General features: G+C 36.4%; 1 protein-coding gene across 4 annotated transcripts in view; it reads right to left on the bottom strand.

Annotated features, from left to right (window-relative positions):
- The window catches only part of RNF111 (ring finger protein 111), an 84826-nt gene that overhangs the window by 28942 nt on the left and 33731 nt on the right, over positions 1-22153 (bottom strand). For all 4 annotated transcript variants that reach the window (XM_081147625.1, XM_081147622.1, XM_081147623.1 and 1 more), the window contains exons 2-4: positions 11883-12769; positions 4709-4835; positions 1045-1208 (exon numbers count right to left, since the gene is read on the bottom strand). In XM_081147625.1, coding sequence (XP_081003751.1) covers positions 1045-1208; positions 4709-4835; positions 11883-12750 — 1159 coding nt within the window. In that variant the 5' untranslated portion in view covers positions 12751-12769. The remainder of the gene's footprint in view (positions 1-1044; positions 1209-4708; positions 4836-11882; positions 12770-22153) is intronic.

Below are 22153 nucleotides of genomic sequence, written 5' to 3'. Positions count from 1 at the left end.
TTTTTAGAGAGAGATGAAGGGAGAGGGGTAGAGAGAGAGAAACATCAATAAGAGAGAAACATCATCAATCAGCTGCTTCCTGCACGCCCCCTCCTACTGGGGATGGAGCCCGCAAGCCAGGCACGTGCCCTAACCGGGAACTGAACCTTTCCTGGATGACAACCAATGAGCAACACTGGTGAGGCGAGAAAAACATACTTTTATTTTTATTTATTTTTTATCCTCACCCGAGGACATTTTTCCCATTGCTTTTCTGAGAGAGTGAGAGAGAGAGAGACATTGATGTAAGAGAGGCATACCGACTGGTTGCCTCCCGCACACCCCAACCCAGGTGAGCTTGCAAATGAGGTATGTGCCCTTGGCCAGAATTGAACCCAGGACCGTTCAGTCCATAGGCCAACACTCTAACAGCCAAACCAGCCAGGGTTAGAATAATATACTTTTAGAAGTAAATCTGACATTTCAAATAACCAGTGTTAACCATTTAAATTCAGTACAGTGCTATACTGCTGTCCGTATCTGCAAAGTGCCGTTCCTGCCTGGCCAGCGTGGCTCCGCCGGCTGCAGCGTCAGCCCATGCACTGAAGGGTCCTAGGTTCTATTCCCGGCCAGGGCGCACACCTAGGTTTTGGGTTCGTTCCCAGTCTGGGCACTTACAAGGGGCAACCGGTCAATGTTTCTCTCTCACATCGCTGTTTCTCTCTCTCTCTCTCTCACCTACCTCTTTATCCTCAGGTGAGGATTAGACAATTTTTTAAGTGTTATTTCTATTGTTCATAGCGAAAGTTAAAGTGTGACAATATTATAAACGAAAGCACTAGTAATCTGAGAGACTGAACGATCACCTGTAAATACATCCTTTATTCTAAGAGACTAACCAGGAAACTTCAGGCGCAATCTCCTACATTATAACCAAGGTTCTTATGTCAACGGAAAAATAAGATTAGAAAACCTGACAACCTCCCTGAAGTTCAACAGCACAGTGAGATGCTTCATTTGACTGAGCTCTCATCCTAGCTCTACACTGCTGCGCCTTCCCCGTACCATCTTCATCCACGGTCAGGTCCACAACTTCTGCAGCATTCTGCCTCAAGGGCTGTATCACAGTAGAAATCCTACTGCGGTTCCGTGGCTCCTGTGGTCGACTTGTATGAGAACTTGAACCTTGGCTCCAATGAGATCTGGAGTGTCCAAGGGTTGAACGAGACCTTAAATGATATCAATATTAAATAGTAAATATACAAAAAGCAAAAAATTTTAGTTATCCCAGAAATAATAAGCCTTTCTTACAGAATAAGTTGTGAAGTACTTCATGCAAGACTTCTCGAAAGAAATAATGGTCATAGAATTAAAAATTATGACCAGCGCAGCCCTGGCTGGTTTTCTCCGTGGTTAGAGAGTCGGCCCTCAGACTGAAGAGTCCTGGGTTCAGTTCTGGCCAAGGGCACGTACCTCAGGCTCCATCCCCAGCCCTGATTGGGGCAGGTGCGCGAGGCAACCAATCGACGTCTCTCTCTCTCTTCCACTCTGTCTGAAAAGCAATGGGGAAAAGGAATATCCTCAGGTGAGGATTAAAAAAAAAATTATGACTAGCATAATGTCTGTCTGGCACTCAATAAACATTTTCCGAATGAAACGTTCACCAACCAACTGAACTAAGAACAAGAGAAATGATATGTTATCATTTTATACCAATCACTGGTATAAAGTACAGGATTCAGTTTCAAGAATGCTGCTCTTTTCAATGGTTAGTTTAAATATTCACCTTATTTACATTTTATGTAAATACCTAAATTTATTCACCATAGGTAAAGTAACAAAAATATCAACACCTGAACATTTAATAATGTTCACATGATCTTATATGTGTTTAATCCAGACTGAATTTGAAAACATGGCTTTGGGAGTCCTACACTAAGCTAAGTTTCTCATACTGATCTAAAAGAGATTCAAGGTACCAGAGAAATTTCTTGGAATCAGAAGAGGTAAGGATAGTTGCAGCTAGTTTACCACAGATGGTCCCCAACTTAGGATTTTCTGACTTTACAATGGTTTGAAAGCAATATGCATTCAGTAGAAACTGTACTACGAACACTGAATTATGATCTTTCCCTGGGCTAGCTGTATGTGGCATGATACTCTCTTGTGAGGCTGGGCAATGGCAGCAAGCCACAGCTCCCATTAGCCACCTGGCCATGAGGGTATGAACAATGATTCTCTACAGTGTATTCAGTGTGTATCCACTCATGATTTTGCCCAACTGTAGGCTAATCTAAGTGTTCTGAGCAAATTTAAGGTAGGACAGGCTAAGCTATGATGTTTAGTAGGTTAAGTATATGAAATGCACTTTCTTTTTTTTTTTCTTTACTTGTTTTTTGTTTTTTTGAGGTAAAATTGTCTCAATCCTGGGGGGGGGCATGCAGGAGGCAGCCTATCAATGACTCATCATTGATGTTTCTCTCTCTCTCTCTCTCCCTTCCTCTCTCTGAAATCAATAAAAAATACATGTATATTAAAAAAAATTATTTTTAAGGACTTGCTGTAATGATCTGAATGACTGAGGGTACAGAGGGATAATATATAGAATATGAGTCCTAAGGCTCCAGGAGAAAAATAAATCTGTTTTAGAAAGGTGGGGCTTATGAAGTCAGTGTTTTCTCCTGCCCAAGCTGAACATAAAACTTTTTATAGGCTTATTGTTAGCATGTTTTAAAAGGGTGAGCCAAATTCATTAATATGCAGTCATCAGGGGTACAAGCTTGACCATTCAGAAATGAACTCCAATGGCTGAAAACGGCCTCAGCAATCGTAGAACCTAAGAGTTTAGAAAAAGATCAAATTCTGGAACACTGAAGTAACAGGAGTATGAAGATTAATTTCTGAGACACAGTAAAAAAAGGACAGCACATTCCAAGAATAATTGTATAGACCGAAGCATGATAGTAAACAAGTCTCTCCGGATGAAATGGTTTTGGATGAGGAGAGAGATCACCACTTAAAATTCTTGAGAAACCAAGATTCTGATGAGATTGTGTAGTCTATTTCTGGGAAGCTGTTAATAGCTGCAGAAAGTTCCAGTTCCACTTTGCAATACTTTTGTGAAAGCTACATAGGATGCCTTAACTCAAATATTTTGCTGAGTGGAGCATCAGCAAAAAACTTATGTATGAAGAACAGCTGATATGTGCGGCAACTTTTAAATCCTGACACAAAAGAATTTGAAACACAGATGCATTCATTCTCTGAGAGAAAGGGCCAAGAGCCAGTGAAACAGTGACAAATTTAATACCCTATGAAACAATAAGGAAAATATGGGTCACGAGCACTGTGTGTCTATTTCAAGATCACTGTCCATTACTATGGTAAATACACATGCTTGAACATTAAGTGTCTCTATGAAAAGAAAAATCTCTAAAATTAAAGACTTGTTTTTCCAGTTCTACAAGGAAAAACAAGTCTTTAATTTTAGCAATCCTTACAGCTCACAAAAACTGAGTCAGTGTCATACATACTAGGCACTATGCACAGTCAACGGGATAACTGTGGCATATACCATAGAGTATCAGTTCTCCTCAGTCTGGGAAAATCATTTAGAACTCAAAACACACAGGGATATATTATACAGTGGTCTCTTCCATGCCCTTAGAAGTAGTACTCCAATGGAAAAGTGGCTAGTGGAGAAGCACATTCTAAGTATGCTTTTAGCATGCTTTCGAAATAAGGGTGTGTTTTTTCTTAATAACAACACAAATTAAAATACAATGAGCAAATGTATTTCTAATTCATTATAACATAAAATTAAGACTCATCCATAGACTTGTTTGGTGTATCAAATGGAAGAGAGAAACACTTCACTGCTTCTCTTACAGATATCTGTAATCAACTGAAGCACAAGATGAATACGGTGCATAACATAGTATTACGGTTTTCTTCTCCTTTTCTGGGGGGTGAGGGAGCAGTGATTCTCAAAAGGGTCATGTCATTTCCAGTTATTTATCACAACAAATGAAAATTTTTCACTCAGGCTCAAACCCAGGTAGAGCGCATGCAGGAGGCAGCCAATGGATGTTACTCTTACATCAATGTTTCTCTCTCTCACCCTTCCTTTCTCTGTTAAAAAAAGTACAGAGCTTAGATGAAATTACTGAGTGAAGGACAAAAAAATTCAAAAACTGTTTTCTACTAGGTTGCCCTAACAGAGTAGTACAAATTTTACTGCTATCAATGAGATCTTGAAACAGGCATATGAATAACAAAAAGGAATACTTTATCAATATTCCTTAATATTTTTCCTCACTTTTTAGTATCATCCCCAATATTTATGTATTATTCACATCTAATTTGCAAAGGAGTTCATGAACTCTCTGGATCATAAAACATTCTATTTTCTAAAACACTAAGTAAAATTACTGTTTTTCTAGAGTACTGACTCTTAACTTTCACTGTACACTTGGGGTGCTAAAAAAAATTCTGACAACTAACAATCTGGTTCAGTTGGTCTGGGACACAATCCAGGCAACAACGTACCTTTATTTTATGACCTCCCAGGTGAGTCTAATGTAGCCTGGTTTGAAAACCACTAATCTCGTATAGACATATTCACACTAGGTCTCCCCAAAAAATGGTAAAAGAAAAGATGAAAATATCTGCAGCATAAATGTTTAAATATTTCTATTTAAAATTTACAAATTAGTAATTAAAATCTTACCGATAGCTTTCTCCAACTGTTACAATCTCTACTTCACTGTCAGTTGAGGTAACATTAATTTCTTCATTGGCAGTGACCTGGGGAGTGGAGGAAGCTTCTATCACCACAACATCTTCATCGATACTTCCTGGAAACAAAAACATTAAAAGGGCACCTGCCTGTTAGCTAACTGATACACACAAATTTTTATTTTGACTTTGAAGAGTATAAAATTCATTACAAAAGTAAAAATTGTAGTATCTGTCAAAATGAAAGGTTTTTTAAAAACAGCTAAACACACGTAGTGAAAACAGTACTTACTCTCTTGATCTGTATATGTCTTCAGATATTTATTTTCTCTTTTAGAATTTTTTGTTTGTTCTTTACAAACTTCTAGTGGTCTCCATATGAATTTGTATGATATTATATAGAGATATCAACACTATTATATCTAAAGATACTGATTTAAGATCTTATATAAGATATTCACATTTTATAAAATATTTACCCTTTAATATTGAAAATAAAGATACATTTGCTACATATTTTCTCCAAGGTTGTACTTTTTGGTGATATGGCATTCTTTTAAGAAACACACCTACTAGTTTTATGCTATGAAATCTATAATTTTTGTATATTTTTTACTGAATTATTCCGAGTTTGGAAAGTGATTCCTTATTTGGAGGATGGATACATACTGTATTCGGTTCAATGTGTTTCCTTAATTAATTTCATCTAGAACTAATTTTTGTTTATGGTATTAGATAAGATTATAAATACAATCTGGCCTGTCCCTCTGTGGCTATTACTAAAACATTTCTTGAAAAATCCTTCCTTTTTCCCCCATTAAATTTTAATATCTCCCTTAAATATTCTTAAATGTTTTAGGTTACATTTTGAAGTCATCTACTCATCTCCTTTGACCCAGATTCTTGTGTCAGGGTAATTCTATTTTTAAAACAGCTTTTCTGCAGTATTAGTTTCATAATTGTCTCAGAGATATTTGCACACATATACTCATAACCCAGAGGTGAAAGCAACCCAAATGTCCATCAGTGGATGAATGGATAAACAAAATGTGATACAGACACAAAATGGAATATTATTCGATCTTACAAAGGAAGGAAATATGCCCTGGCAGGTGTGGTTAAGTTGGTGGGTGTTGTCCTATACACTGAAAGGTTGCCAGTTTGAGGTATGGGCACATGCCTGGGTTTCAGGCTCAAACCCAGGTAGAGCGCATGCAGGAGGCAGCCAATGGATGTTACTCTTACATCAATGTTTCTCTCTCTCACCCTTCCTTTCTCTGTTAAAAAAAAAAAAAAAAAAATCAACTATTAAAATTTTTTTTTAAAAAAAGGAAGGAAATATTATCACATGCTACAATATGAATGAACCTTGAGGACATTATGCTAAGTGAAATACCCCAGTCATATACAAAAAAGTGCATGATTTCATAGATTCATAAAGAAAGTAGAATGGTGGTTACCAGCGCTGGAGGGAAACAGAAAAGGAAAGTTTAGTGGGTATGAAGTTTCAGATTGCAAGATGAAAAAGTTCTAGAGATCTGTTTCACAACAAAGTGAATACATTTTTTTAAAAAAAATATGTTTTTATTGATTTCAGTGAGGGGAAGGGAGAGGGAGAGAGAGAAACAAACATCAATGATGAGAATCATCAATTGGCTGCCTCCTGCACACCCCTTGCGGAGAATCGAGCTTGCAAACCAGGCATGTTCCCTGTCCGGGAATCAAACAGTGAGCTCCAAGTTCATGGGTCAATGCTCAACCACTGAGCAACACTGGCCGGGCAAAAGTGAATACATTTAATACTACTAAAGTATACTTAGAAATGATTAAGATAGTAAAAAAATAAAAAATAAAATTATGCTCCATTTCTTCCCTTACTGTATTTTTCCACAAATGTGGTACTAACTGTCTTTATTTAAATATTTCTCTCTTCATTACTATGACCTATCAATGTAAAGGTCAACCAACAAAGTGTAAACTTGTAAACTACAAATCATGTTTGTATTAAGAATTTTCTCGTAATAAGAATATTGAGAGCTAAAAATTAAACCCATTTTAAGTGTACATTTCACTGATTTTAGTCAATTTTTAGAGCATAACCATCACTTCATCCAAGTCTTAGAACATTTCCAACACCCTAAAAAAATCCTGCATGCCTTGTTTCAGTCAATCATCATCCCTCCCTATACTCACAACAAGTGCACTATTTTCTGTCATTATGGACTGGCTGTACCTTCAAGAGTTCTACAGAAATGGAGTCATCCATTACATATCCTTTTGTGTCTGACTTCTTTCACTCAGTATACTTACTTTGAGATTTATTCATGTAGTTGTATCAATTGCTCAACCTTTTTTATTGCTGAGTACTATCCTATCATATGAATATACAATTTGTTTATCCATTCTTCTGTTGAAGAACATCTGGATTTTTCTCACTTTTGGCTATTTTAGAGAAAAAGCTTCTGTAAACATTTGTCTATAAGTCTTTGTACATACATAAATTTTCATTTTTCTTGGGTAAATACTTAGAAATGTAATTTCTAGGTACTATGGTAAATTTATGTTTAACTTTTCAAAGAAATGCCAAATTGTTTTCCTAAGAGGCTGTACAATTTTACATACCCACCAGGAAAAATGAGGGCTCCAGATTCACCACAGCCTCATCAATAACTATTATTGCCTCTTTTTCATTATAGCTGTTCTAGTGGATATATAGTGGTATCTCATTGTGGTTTTAACTTCTATAACTGATGTTGAGCATTTTTTCAAGTGCTTACTAGCCACTTTGATGAAATGTCTACTCAAATCTTTTGCTCATGTTTAATTTGGACTGGTTTTATTGTTGAGTTGTAAGAGTTCTTTATATATTCAAAATACAAGTTTTTAATCAGATATATTATTTGTAAATGTTTTCTCCCAGTCAGTAGCATATCTTTTTATTTTCTTAATGGTGGTGTTAAAGCAGTCTTTAATTTTGATGAAGTCCAAATTAGCAATTCCTTTTATGGATCACGATTTTGGTGACATATTTAAGAAATCTCTGCCTAACTGACGGTCACTGAGAATTTCTCCTATTTTTCTTTTCTTTTATTTAAATATATGTTTATTGATTTCAGAGAGAGGAAGGGAGAGGGAGAGAGAGAGATAGAAACATCAATGATGAGAGAATCACTGATCGAGCCCACAACCTGGGCATGTGCCCTGACCGGGAATCGACCCCCAATCGCCTGGATCCTAGGTCGACGTTCAACCGCTGAGCCACGCCCGGCTGGGCTCCTATGTTTCTTTTAAAAGTTATATATTTTAGCTCTTACATTTATATCTATGATCCATTTAACTTTTGTGAAAAACATGATGTAAAAGGTCTAAATTTATCTTTCTTGCATGTGAATCTACAATTGTTCCAACACCATTAATTGAAAAGACTAGAATAATTCTATTTTGATACCTAGTTGATTCAGATTTTCCTAATTATTATTTACAATTATAAAATCAAGGGGAAAGAAAAAATTCTGAGATTTGGACTGGAGTGGCATTAAGCAACACTAATGAAGCCCTGACAGGTCTAACATATATATGTATTTATTTATATATAAACAAACATACATTTATATATAGAAAGAAAATATATAAGTATATAAAATATTTATTTTTCTCATGCAAGATATATCATAATCTACCAAAGTCATCTTTTATAAATCTCTAGAGCATCTATAGAGTTTTGTTTGATTATAAATGTAACTCTCTATAAAGCTATGTAATTTTATTCAGAGGCCAAATATACTATTAAAATTATTCATCTACTTGATTCTCTTTGCTGCTTTTGTAAATGAGTTCTCTTTTTTCAATCATATGAGCTTTCATATTTTATACTAGTGTGTAGGTATTCCATTGATATTTTATATTCATTTTTATCCAACTCACTGAACTCTTGCTTACCACAGTGACAACCAATAGCTTGATACTCTTGTCACTGAAATTTATGCAGTCTACTATTCCTTGGCAACCTGAAATTTCATCTCTAATACATCTCTACATCATCAGACACCTGCACTACTTCAAAAGCTGGCCAGTATCTGGAGGAAGTACAAGCACATGACCAGGTTCTACAACACATTCTCTGGTACTCCAAGGAGGAGAACGAAGGAGGCACTGATAAATCAGAGGCAATGAAAGATGATCTGATTTGGAGAAAATTATTTTTGAGTATTTCATAATATATTTACATTTTGGAATATTTGCAAATTGCTACATCAATTAAATAGGAAAATTAAGATTTAACAATTATGAGATATGCACATTTTTGAAGTAGTTTCTAGTTCTAAAGATTACACACATAGACATACTGAAACATACTGAGGTAGGATATATTTTGAACAGCATAAATATATCTTATAAGCAAAGAAAAGAATAGTAGCACTCAAATGGCTATTTAAAATAATATTCTAGATTCAATTTCCAAATTACCTTTTCAATTCTTTGCTTCATAATCATGTACAAGATGCAGCTTAAGATAGGAGTACAAAGGGAATCACATATTTAAAACTAAAAGCATTATATATATATAAATAAACCACCATGGATTTTTAAAAAAGAACTTCCCTTATTTTAACTCACCAACAGGACATTACCATTCTACAATGGAAAAAATCTGCATCTACATATCGACTTTATTAGTGATTCTCTGCATGTAGGTGTACATGAACTTTCTTTAAAGGCATAAAAAAATAACATTATTAAACGCCTTTTATATAGGTAAGCAAAGTCAGCTACAAATGTCATGTTTTTGAAGTTCCAATGATAACTGATATCATTATCTTAATGCATTAAAATTCAATTTATATAATTTTTTATGACGAGAGATTGTATAATTAAAGGTTATATAAGTAACACACTTAAGACATTCTCTTGCTATTGCTTAAACAACCATCTTTATCTAAAACTGATATTTACAAGCATAACTTCAGGAAATGAGAAACTACTAACTGATTACTTCTGGGTAATAAGACTGGGATCTAAGAAAAAGAGGTAAATTTTTATTTTGTTACTTTATACTTTCTTGGTACTTTTAAAATTCCACACCATTTGAATGTTATTAAATCATTATATTAAAAAAATATAAAACACTGGTCTAGAAACCAAAAAACATCAGGAGTTCTCAATTTCAACTTTTGGATTTGTATTTCCAGAGATAAACATTTAAGGGTAACGTCTGAAAATAATGTAGTTTAAGTAATGTAATTCTTCCAAGAAAGAAAGTAAAACACCACATGCTACAATAAGTATTAAACAAGATTCAAAAATGACTTACAGTTTTCATTTATCTTGAATACCTGAGAATATATGAACTTTCTTCCTAGAAACAGACACTGATACTGACCTAGATTTACCCTACCCTCATGTCTCCTACAAACTTCATCTCCGAGGAACTTCTGCGTCACATCACCAACCATCCTGCCTCACTAATTTCATGCAGAAAGTGGGCTCTGCTGCTCCCCAAACTCTTCACATTCTAACCAAATGAGAACAATGTCAAATGTGACAATTAAGCAAGACAATTCCTATTCTCACTTCCTTCTTTCTTAAGACCTTAGGGAATGGCTGCTGTGACCCTTTCCCAGCTGTAGTGTGATCTCAAAAACTCTTTTTAAAACAAATATTTGGGTAGGTTAAAAAAAAAAATGAACTAAACACGGCTAAAACTAAAATTAAGAACAAAGTTACTAGTTCAGGGTTTGGAAAGGGAGTCCTGGAAAAGGAAGGAACCCATAAAGGAGAAAAGAGGGAGTAATGGCACATTTGCACAGAATAGCAGGGTCTGCCTTTAAAAAGCAGGACATCAGGCAAAGACTAAGAAAGGTTTATGTCAGTATTAAAAACCATAATCTGGTGCGCCCTCCCTCTTGAGGAACAGTCATGCCTTTCCTTCCCCCTCTTCTCATCCCAGGTGCATTACCTTTGCCCTTCTCTCTCCTGAGCTCCAAGGACCCTTCTTTTACTTTTGTAACGTGTTTCCTGAGCCTATGCAGCTCAGCTGGCTCACTTCTACTACACCTCTGTAACTTTCTAAATAAACTTTCTCTTATAATTTGCAAAAACAAACAACAAACAAAAACCATAATCTTAGCCCTTTAAAAAGCTCTCCCAATCTACTTCCTTATACTTTCACAATAAATTCATCTTTTCCCTCAGTTCAGGCTTACTCCTCAAAGATCACGTCATCAATTTCTTTTACATTACAACAAACTGTAAAAATAATAAATATGGAACACACTTCAGAAACTGTCTGTGCATAAACAAATACAACATTACTGACGGAAGGGAGAGAGCACAATTGAGCTAATCCTCTCTCAATTCCATTTTAACTGATTCGTCATATGATCTACTGAGCACAGTCAGGACTAAGGTTTGTGTTCTAGTATTAGCATAAAAGTTACCTCTCAAATACCTGAAATAATTTTTCAGTTATAAAGAACATGACAAGTTAATAGTAAACAATAAGAATAGAGTACTTAAAGGAAAAATAATATTAGCTTGTCTTTTTCAGTGACTAGAATTGCTTTTGCTGTGGTTGAATGTGAAAGGAATCCATCACACAGCTATCTGAAAAAGCATTCATAAACGTTAAACATACTAGCCCTGGTTGGTATGGCTCAACTGATTGGAGCATTGTCCTGTACACTGCAAGGTGGTGGGTTCGATTCCTGGTCGGGATGCATACAGGAGGCAACTGATCTACGTTTCCTCTCACATCAGTTTCTCTCTCTCTCTCTCCCTCTCCCTGCCTCTCTCTCGAAAATCAATTTTTTAAAATCATACTTAAAAAAAAGAAGCACTATAGGAATAAAAACTATACTATAAATCAACTCACAAAGTATAATTTAACATGTATAGCATGGTAAAAATGGATTTCTAAAAAGAAATAAAGGCCTCTGGTTGTACTTCATTTTTGTCAGGAAAAAAATTTTTTGATTTTTCTATTGAAAATTTTAAAATTTGTACCTTAGAATTAGAGTCATGGTTTAATACCACAGTCAATAATTTATTTATATGGCTTAAAAATAAGTTAATAGAGCCTCATATTCCTTTTAAATAGGAAGAAGAAAACAAGCACAAACACAATGCAATAGCTTCCATGTTTTACTCAATTTAAGAAATATTTTTACCTGAGGGGACAGCTGGATTGTTTTGGTGGTTTTCACTGGTAGAAACAAACAAATCTTCTCCTTCAGTTGATGAGCTTGAAGAGGATTCACTGCTGAGGTCATTTTCACTGGAACTACTAGAACTGGGGAGCAATGCATACTTTCTTCGGGCTAACACTTCTCGTTTTTTCCTCTGCATTAATATCCTCTCTTTTTGTTTCTGTGTCCTCTGTGAGGAGTTATTTTTTACAAATCTCTTTCTGCATGGAAGTCTCCTTAATGAACTGCTGTGAAAACAGGGCCTTTTCATCAACAATCCTGAAACGGCTTCTGTCTCGGCCGGGGGCCACTTCTGGGGCCGTGCGCTGGTTCTCCTTGTAGTGCTCAAAACCGCCTGTGCGTGCCTGACGGGGACGCCTCTGTCCTCATCTGAAGTCACAGTGTCGGAGTCTCCGAAGTGCAGACTGGACGAAGGAGAAGACAGACAGTCGCTGGAGGAGGAATCGTCTTCCTCACTTGGGGCTTCCAAGTGCTGCCTCAACCCCAATATTCCCTGGTTCTCTTTAACACAATTCTGCATGTATGAAGGGCCAGCCTGCTGGCTTTTGCGTTTTTTCCTCACAACACTCTTTTCTTGCTCTTGTTGGTTACCATTCATGTCCTTCTCTTGTTTGTGAGAATCATCACACAAATGAGAGAATTCATTCCCCACTTTACTGTTAATCATCTCAACTCCTGCAGGAAAACTTTTGCCTGCCCCAATGGGCTCTGGATGCAAGAGGATCCCTTTCAGACTCTCCTGTGTCTTTGGTGCATCAGCAGGAATCTCACTCTTCATATCCACTTCTAAGGTATAGAGCTTGCTATACTCAGGAGTCCATTGAGACATGGGAAACTATAAGGAAGGCCTAGAAGACAAAATTAGGTATTAACGAGATTGTTAATGTGTTTTATTATACTATTTAATTAAAGAGTACTCAGATTGCACTGAAAACATCTCTGTAACAGGGCAGGATTACCTTTTCCTCATCAGGATATAACATGGCTGTAATGAGTCATTTTACTATTCTTACAAAACATTTTCCTCTGCTACCTCTACCATATACCCAATTTTTAAAATAAAGATCACAGAACCTAGCCTACTTGAAAACTTCTGTTAACCAAAAACTGGTCTTACTGTATATCTTCCTGCCTTTAGTAACACAACATATTTGGTAACATCAAACGTTTTCAAAACCTATTACAGTGGAAATGGATAAAAGGACTAGAATTCAAAAAGACTATGCTTACTCAGCAATATTTTCTCCCTGGTATCACATTTTAAAGTGATAATTATATTAAAAGTTTCCGAACATCTAGGTGGTTACTATGCTAGATGGATTACTATAAATAATGAACCAGTATGCAAAAAGCTTCTCTCCCACGGGTCTTCCTTCCTTCATACTACTCTATTCTCTAACAGAATCTGAACTTACTGATAGACAGTAGGCACAACTGCATTGGAGAAAGTTTAGATGCATACAGGAAGACTTAAGCCAAGACTAGGAGCTGCTGAAGATCATTCACTTACAGTAGGAGGGAAAAACATAAAATCAAGTTTCCTACAGCTAATCTAAGTATATCTAAATCATTTAATCTCTCAAATTATGAGCTTTTGAACAAGGTGACGTGAAATTAAAACCACATCAATGTAATGTACATACAAGAATGGTGATAATGTAAAAGTTGTACATATCCCAACTCAATATGGAACATATCTATTAGAAAGGTAGTTAATGACAAAGAGCTTTCCTAGTGCAAATTATGATTAAACAATGTTAACATTTTTACCTTAAATTTTTATTGAAGTACAATACAGACACACATATTCTAAGTTTATAGCTCAATGAATTCTCACAAAGCGAACACATCTATATAATTAACTCCAAGCTTCAAGATCGAGAAACATACAATAACCAGCACCACAGAAAGCCTCTTCCGGTCACTTCACCCACCAAGACTTGTAATCAGTATCCTAACTTCTAACATAATAGACTAGTTTTTGTACTTATCATGCACTTTTAAACTACTTTCTAAAGAGAGGGGAGAAAAGATATTTAGTAGAAATTTCTTTCTTTCTCCACAAAGGACAGCTACAGGAATATACAACCTCACAGATCTCCCAATTTATTTTAGTATATAATTATCATCAGAACAGATGACCATAATTTTAAAAAGAAACAGCTTATTTCTATAAAAATAAAAACCTCTATCTTCTACTATTATTATTTACAAGGGCAGAAGTTGCTTTATCCAAGATTAGCCATCAAGCCCTCTCTGAAGTTCAGCAGGATAAGTAGTAAAGGAGGAACACAAAAATGAGTGAACATAGATGGACACAGAAATGCACAAATTACGAAAGGCAGCCAGCCAGACAGGGATCACCAGAATTAAATGCAAGAAAACACAAGTTATAATGATAAGGCACAAGTACATGTGATTTAAGAAGGGCCCACTAGGATGGCTATAACAAAAAATACAAGTAATAACAACTGTTGGCAAGGAACACCCATACATAGCTGGTAATAAAAGTAAAATGGTGTAGGCACTTTGGAAAGCAGTTTGGAAGTTCCTCAAAAGATTAAACACAGAGTTACCATATAATCCAGCAATTCCACTCCTAGGTGTACACTCAAGAGAAATGAAAACATATGTCCACACAAAAAACTTACACACATATTTCATAGCACCATTAGTCGTAACAGCCAAAAAGTGTAAATAACACAAATGTCCATCAAATGATGACTAAATCCACATAATGGATTATTACTCAATAATAAAAAGAAATGAAGTACTGATTCATGCTACAATATATGAACCTCAAAAACAACAAGCTAAGCCCCACTGGTGTGGCTCAGCAGTTGAGTGTCAACCTATGTCCCAAGAGATCGAGGTTTGATTCCCGGTCAGGGCACATGCCCAAGTTGCAGGCTAGATCCCCAGTCGGGGGGCATGCAGGAGGCAGCCGATCAATGACTCTCTCATCATTGATGTTTCTCTCTCTCTCTCCCTCTCCCTTTCTCTCTCTGAGATCAATAAAGATATATATATTTAAAAACAAAACAAAACACCCACCAAGCTAAGTAAAAGAAACCAGTCACAAAAGACTGCATATGGTAAGATTCCTTTTATAAGAAATGTCCAGAATAGGCAACTCTATAGAGATAGAAAGTAGATTATTTATTGCCTGGGGCTGGGGATATTAGAAGGAATGAGGTGTGAATACCAAAGGGCATAAGGTTCATTTTCTATAAATTGAAATGTTTTAAGATTGATTGTGGTGATGGTTATTGTAAAAGCCACTGAATTTACCCTTAAAAAGGGAGAATTTGTATGGCTTGTGAATTATGTCTCAAGAAAACTGTTGCCAAAAAGTCAAGTAACTATGGACCCCTCTTTCGATCAGCATCAAAAGAGTCATGTCATTCAGAAAGATCTGGGTTTCTACCAGAAGTCCATGTCTCCCATGAGCTGTACTGAGTCGGATCTCTCAGAAAAGTCTTCACATGCTGAAGAGAAAAAAAATTGTTTTAGACTCTTCATCCTTAATTACTAAGGCACCCTCTGGGTCTGGGTAATGGAGATCCTGAGAGGCAATGAAAATCTGCCAAAAGGACAGATAAATTCTGAGAACAGGAATCCATAAGTGAATTTAGAAAGAAGTGATTCATAGCATAATTTATTAAATTCAATTCCTTTTCCATCAGTTTGTACCCCAAAGCCAAAACAATGAACTCTTTATGGTTAACTCTGCCATTTTTTTGTTTTTTTCTTCCCCTGCTCAACTGGAGGGTTGGAGAAGGCAAGGGGAGAGAGGTGGGGTGGAGTGGGGGGTTTTCTATACAACAGTAACTGTTCTCTGAGTTATGTTATGCAGTCGTTAAATGCAGAATGAACATCCCATATTATCTGAGATGTTCCCACCAAGGGAGCACAACTTCATGCTCTATTTTGAATCGAAAAAAAGAGGAGTAAGTTCACCAAATAAATAAATAAATAAATAATAAATGAATATATCAGTACTACATTTTTTAACTAAAAAGGCAGCAAAACTAACACAAAGGATCAACAAAAAATGTTCTAGACTATTTGCTATTTGATAAGATCATAATCTAGTCTTAACTTCTGTAAAAGTTATTGGCTCATCTAATTTACAAAGGAGGCAAGTATGTACTAGGTATATCTATATCCTTGGCTACAGTATGACTGGGTTGCTATTATACATTGTTTCAATACTAAAACCCTAATACTAGTCTCTCTTTGTACTGGTTTGAGTCAATCTTTTCTTTTTTTTGCTATTGGTATGATGGCAACATACTAACTACTCCTGATATTAGTGTAGGATAACCACTAGTACACACTGCACAAAAATAGCACAACAGTTAACATGCTAACTTTCAGACGAAAAATTAGGGTTAGGATTTGGCAAATTACATTATAAATTAAGTTTATGTAGCTTAAGGTGGGTAAAAACCCATTAAGATTACTGATACAACTTTGATAAATTCTACTTCTAAACTGGTTTAAAAAGTCATTATTATTGAACCTTCACTACTAATTATAAATGTAAGTACTTAATAAAAATTTGACGATTAATTTTATAGAACTCTAAAGGAAAAAGATTTTAAAAGAAATCCATAAGATGGTTTGCGTTTTACTATGAAAGTTAGAGATTATCAGAAAATGAACTGAAAATATGTTCACTGTTTATCTTTTTTTACGTAATTAAGTAAAAAAAAATTAGTATTTGTATCACAGGAATATTACTAATGGCAGGTTTTAAATTTTTAACTCTCTTTTACTGGTATATTTTTACTATGTGCCAGTTTAAGTGCCTGACAGAATACTCTCTCTTACTACCTAAAGGCTTTTATAACCACCACCATTTTATAGCTAGACGAGTAGACAATATGCTTTATTACATATTCTGAATAGTCAAAATTTCATTAGCAAGAAAGATATTTCCCCTCAATAGGCATCATTGTGGGCTCATAACTATATTAGCAGAGTACTGAAAATAAACTAGATTTGAGAGGGTTTTTTCTCTTACAGGTATAGGAGCACACACTCTAATAGAAAGGAAGGCAAAACAAACACACACAAATATGCCTTCAGTGTGACAAACTCAAGCCTAGTGTACCTGTACTCATTTGGGATGGAGAGGAAACACCAGGAGTAAAAGAAAACACGTCTATATTCATTTATAATGGATTTCATCTGTTTTATAGTAATTAACTCACAGACTAATACCTGGTAGAAAGGAAGAAATTATACTCAGAATAACTACTGTGAAACTGCCAAGACTGAAATTCAACTTCTCTTAGGAGGCTAGATATAAAATTAAAATGTATAAAAAGACCAGTGGTAAGGGCAACCTACCCTGAGTAGACAATAAAGTTCAGAAGACAAAGATTATTAGCTATTACCAAAGGATGCATTTGCATTCTTGCTGCCCAAGGGAATCATGATGAAATAAATAAATAATTACAGATAATTCACTAGAAGTGCTAAAAGAGGCAAGTATAGATATAACGTTATCAGAGCACAGAAGGAAATAGTACAGTTGTAAAGGACTTCAGGATAAAAATCATAGAACACTAAAAACTGCATTGTCGAACCAAGAATTCCAGCAGGTCTATGGTACATCATCAGGGACTGCCATAAGACGTTGGATCAGCATACTAACGTTCTAAAAAGCAAAATCACAAAAGATCCTCACAGTGCTATCCCTCAAAGAACTCACAGATTGAGGAAAGAGACAAATACATATTATAAGGCACCAAAGGGAAGATACTGCAAGGACACTTAACCAAGATATTAGGGATGGTGAGTGGAGTAGGCTTCAGGAAGGAATTCTAATTTGTAGGATCACTAAGAGTCAGACAAGGGGATAACAGTACAGGTGGGGGAAAGAGGAAACAAAGAGGCAAGACATTCTAAAATGTACAACAATGGGCACGCCTTGAAAAAAATCTTAAACTAGAAAGTTACATCATTATAACTGCACTTTAGGTGGATCATCTGGTAATACTGTGTGACAATGGATTGAAGTGGGCGAAAACTGCAGGCAGAACAAAGAACAGTTAAGAGGTTATTGTCACATAAGATAAGAAAATACAACAATAGACAATACAGGACTAGTGACTGGAACAGGGAAAGCACAAAATCCAGAGATAATGAAAGACAGAATTACTAGGATTTTGTTAACCTTTGGATTGGAAATACCCACTGCAACCATCCTAGTCCAAACTACTATAATCTTTTCCTTGTACTACTGAAGCAGGTTCCTAATTTTATTATTTTTACCAACAATTCATTTCTATTCAGTAACTTGGGTGTACCCTAAGACTAGTACAAGAAGAGAGTACAATCCTGCTAAAAAATTTCCAGTGGTTTCCAAATATCTCAAAAATAAAATCCAAAGTCTTCACCACAGCTTACAAGACCCTTTACGATCTCATGCCCACCTACCTCTTACCACCTCACCTCTTTCTTTATTCACTAGATTGCAGCCAAACTGGTCTTCTTTCCATCCTTGAACATAGCAAGATTTCTCTGCCTCAGAGCCTTTGCGCTGTGTGCTCCCCATACCTAAAATGCTGTATCCAAAGATTTCTGAAAGGCTAATTAGCTTCTGTTCACCATTCAAGTCTTGGCTTAAATGTCACCTCTTTGGAAAGGTCTTCTCCAACTGCTCTGTGGCAGCGATGGGAATGTGGCTTATGGACTTCCAACTACAGAGAGCTTAACTGAGTAAGAGACGTAGCTGCTGTGCTCTGAAATCCATCACTACATTTGCCTAAAGTCACACTTCTCACAGGCTGCACCTGGCCAATGACTAAGTGTGGCAAGGATACTAAAATAGGCCTGTCCTTGGAGACACAGGACTCCTTCAAAGGCTGAATTTGGATCTAGGACTCCCTGATGGCCTTGTTCAAAATTTTCTTATACTTTACTCAACCTTTGTTTCCTCTCTTTCACTTGGGGTCAGACCAGTCATCACAGTCTGATGACTAGCAATTTTCTTCAGCCCCCTCATTTTCTCTCCAAGACACATCCCCCTAATAAAATCCTTGCGCATTGTGCATCCAAGGACAATATAGACATACCTCTGAGATAATGCAGGTTTGGTTCTAGACCACCACAAAAAAGAGAGCATCACAATAAAACAAGTCACACAAGTCTTTTGGTTTCCTAGCGCATGTAAAAGTTATGTTTAGGCCTCATGGCTCAGCTGGTTGAGCACTGTCCCATGCACGGAGGGGTCATCGGTTTGGTCCACATTCAAGGAACATACCAGGTTGCAGGGTGCGATCCCTAGCCGGAATGCACAAAGATCTATGTTTCTCTATCTTCCCTTCTGCCCCCTTCCTCTAGCACTAAAATCAGTAAAAACATATTTTTAAAAAAGTTATGTTTTAACTATACTGTACTCTATTAAATGTGCAATAGTATTAGGTCTAAAAAAACAACGTGCATACATTAATTTTAAAAATACTTTATTGCTAAAAAATGCTACACATCATATGAGCCTGCAGCAAGCCATAATCTTTTTGCTGGTTGAGGGTCTTAACCTTCAATTTGCAAAAAACGCACTATTTGAAAAGAACAATAAAGTAAAGTGCAATAAAATGAGGTATGCCTGTACCAATGAAGTGAAAAGGCAAACCATGGAATAGGAGAAAATATTTGCAATCATATATCTGATAAGAAAATGATATCCAGAATATATAAAGAACTCCCAGCCCGGCTGGGTATGGCTCAGTGGTTAAGCATCAACCTAGGATCCAGGAGATTGTGATTCGATTCCCAGTCAGGGCACATGCCCAGCTTGCGGGCTCAATCCCCAGTTGGGGGCATGCAGGAGGCAGCCAATCAATAACTCACTCATCATTGATGTTTCTATCTCTCTCTCCCCTTCTCCTTTCCCCTCGCTGAAATCAATAAAGATATATATGAAAAAAGGGAGGGAGGGAGGGAGGGAGGGAGGGAGGGAGGGAGGGAGGGAGGGAGGGAGGAAGGAAGGAAGGAAGGAAGGAAGGAAGGAAGGAAGGAAGGAAGGAAGGAAGGAAGGAAGGAAGGAAGGAAGGAAGGAAGGAAGGTCCCAGAACTCAACAACAAAAACAATTTTATTTTAAAAATGGGCAAAGAACTTGAATAGTCCTTTCTCTAAAGTTGTATAAATGGCCTATAAGTATGTGAAAAAATGCTCAATGACTTCACTAATCATTAGGGAAAGGTAAGTAAAAAATGCAGTAAGATGCTATTTCACAGCCATCATGATGGCAATTATAAACAAACAAACAAACAAACAAACAAAAACCCCACAAGATAAGCCCTGGCCAGTGTGGCTCAGGTGGTTGGGGGTTGTCCCATGTACTAAAAGGTTGCTGGCTCGATTCATGATCAGGGCACATGCCGGGGTTTCAGGCTCAATCCCCAGTAGGGGGCCTGCAGGAAGCAGCTGGTCACAATGTTCTCCTCTCAAATCGATGTTTCTTTCTTTCTCCCTCTCCCTTTCTCTCTCTCTAAAAATCAGTAAAAAAAAAAAATATATGTATTAAGTAAGGATGTGGAGAAACTAGAACCCTCCTGAACTGCGGATGAGAATGTAAAATGGTGCAGCAGCTGTGGAAAAGAGTTCGGCAATTCTTCAAAATATCACCACATTATAACCATCTGATTGATTCAGCAATTCTATTCCTTGGTATGTATCTCAAAGAAAGAAGGGACTCTAATTATTTGTACACACATGTTCACAGCAGCATTATTCACAACAGTCAAAAGGTGAAAGCAACCCAACTGTTCATCGATGGATGAGTAGATAAAAGGTGGTATACATACAAAGAAATATTATTCAGCCTTAAAACGAAAAGAATCCACACTAAAATTTTAACACAAATGTTTACAGCAATTTTACTTATAATTAGGAAAACCTGGAAGGAACCAAGATGTCCTTCAGAAGGTAAACATTAAATAAACTGGTTCATCCAGACAATGGAATATTAGTGCTAAAAGGAAAGGAGCTATTAAACCATGAAAAGATGTGAAGGAATAAATGCATATTATTAAGTTAAAGAAGCCAATCTGAAAAGGCTATATGTTATTCTAGAAAAGGCAAAACTATGGAGACAATAAAAAGATCAATTGCGACAGTGCAGGGGGTGGAGGGATGGTGAGCAGGTAGAGCACAGAGGCTTTTTAGGGCAGTGAAAATACACTTTTTGACTATAATGATGGATATACATTGTCCAAATCCACAGAATATACAACACCAAGAGTGAACCCTAAGGTAAACTACGGACCTTTGAGTGATTATGATGGGTCAATTCAGGTATATCTTTGGTAAAAAATGTACCATTCTGGTGATTGATGTTTATAATGATAGGCTATGCATGTGTGGGGACAGGGAGTACATGAGAAATCTCTATACCTTCTTCTCAGTTTTGTTGTAAACCCCAAAAGGAAGTTGCTCTAAAAAAAATAGTTTTAAAAGAAAAAAAAAAAGGAAATTCTGACATGTGCTACAATATGAATAAACCTTGATGACAGTGAAGCCAGTGACAAAGAACAAATACTGTATAGTTTCGCTTACAGTAAATTTTATATGATGCATATATTTTACCACCCCCAAATCTTTGTACATTTAATCTGTTTCTCAGAGGACCTGGACTAACACAGACTTCATTTAAAGAACCAACTTCTTTTCCCCATCACTCAATATCACATCTTGATTTTTTTGAAGTACTTAACTATACCTAACAATGATCTTGTTAGCCTATACATTCATTGTATATTATACAGGTCCCTCGCTAGAATGCAGGTTCCAAGAAAGCAGTTTCCCTTATTCACTGCCTGATCTCCAGCAACTAACAGTTGATTGACACACAGTAGGCACAGAACGGATATTTTTAATTGCATTAATCAGTAAAAGAAAGAATGGATAAGTAAAAACTGACTACTGTATTCCTGGCTTGGGTAAGAACCAGAGAAGATATATTTGGGGTGCAACAAGCCCTTAAAATAAAAAAACTGATCAGAAAGAGAACAGCAGGAAAACAAGAGATTTTCTCTGCTATAAAATTGGAACTTGATCTACAGTCTACTTCCCCGCCCCCCGCACCCCAATAATCACTCTATTTCTTTTTTAATAACGTATTTTTAGAGAGAAAGGGAGAGGGAGACAGAGAAACACTGATGTCCTTCAACACTGAAGACATTTAGAGAGCGCAACATTGATTGGCTGTCCCCTG

Source organism: Miniopterus schreibersii, assembly GCF_964146895.1.
Source record: "Miniopterus schreibersii genome assembly, chromosome: 1".
Taxonomy (NCBI): Eukaryota; Metazoa; Chordata; class Mammalia; order Chiroptera; family Miniopteridae; genus Miniopterus; species Miniopterus schreibersii.
Note: the sequence above shows the minus strand (reverse complement) of the source record. Positions and strands in the feature narration are given on the sequence as shown.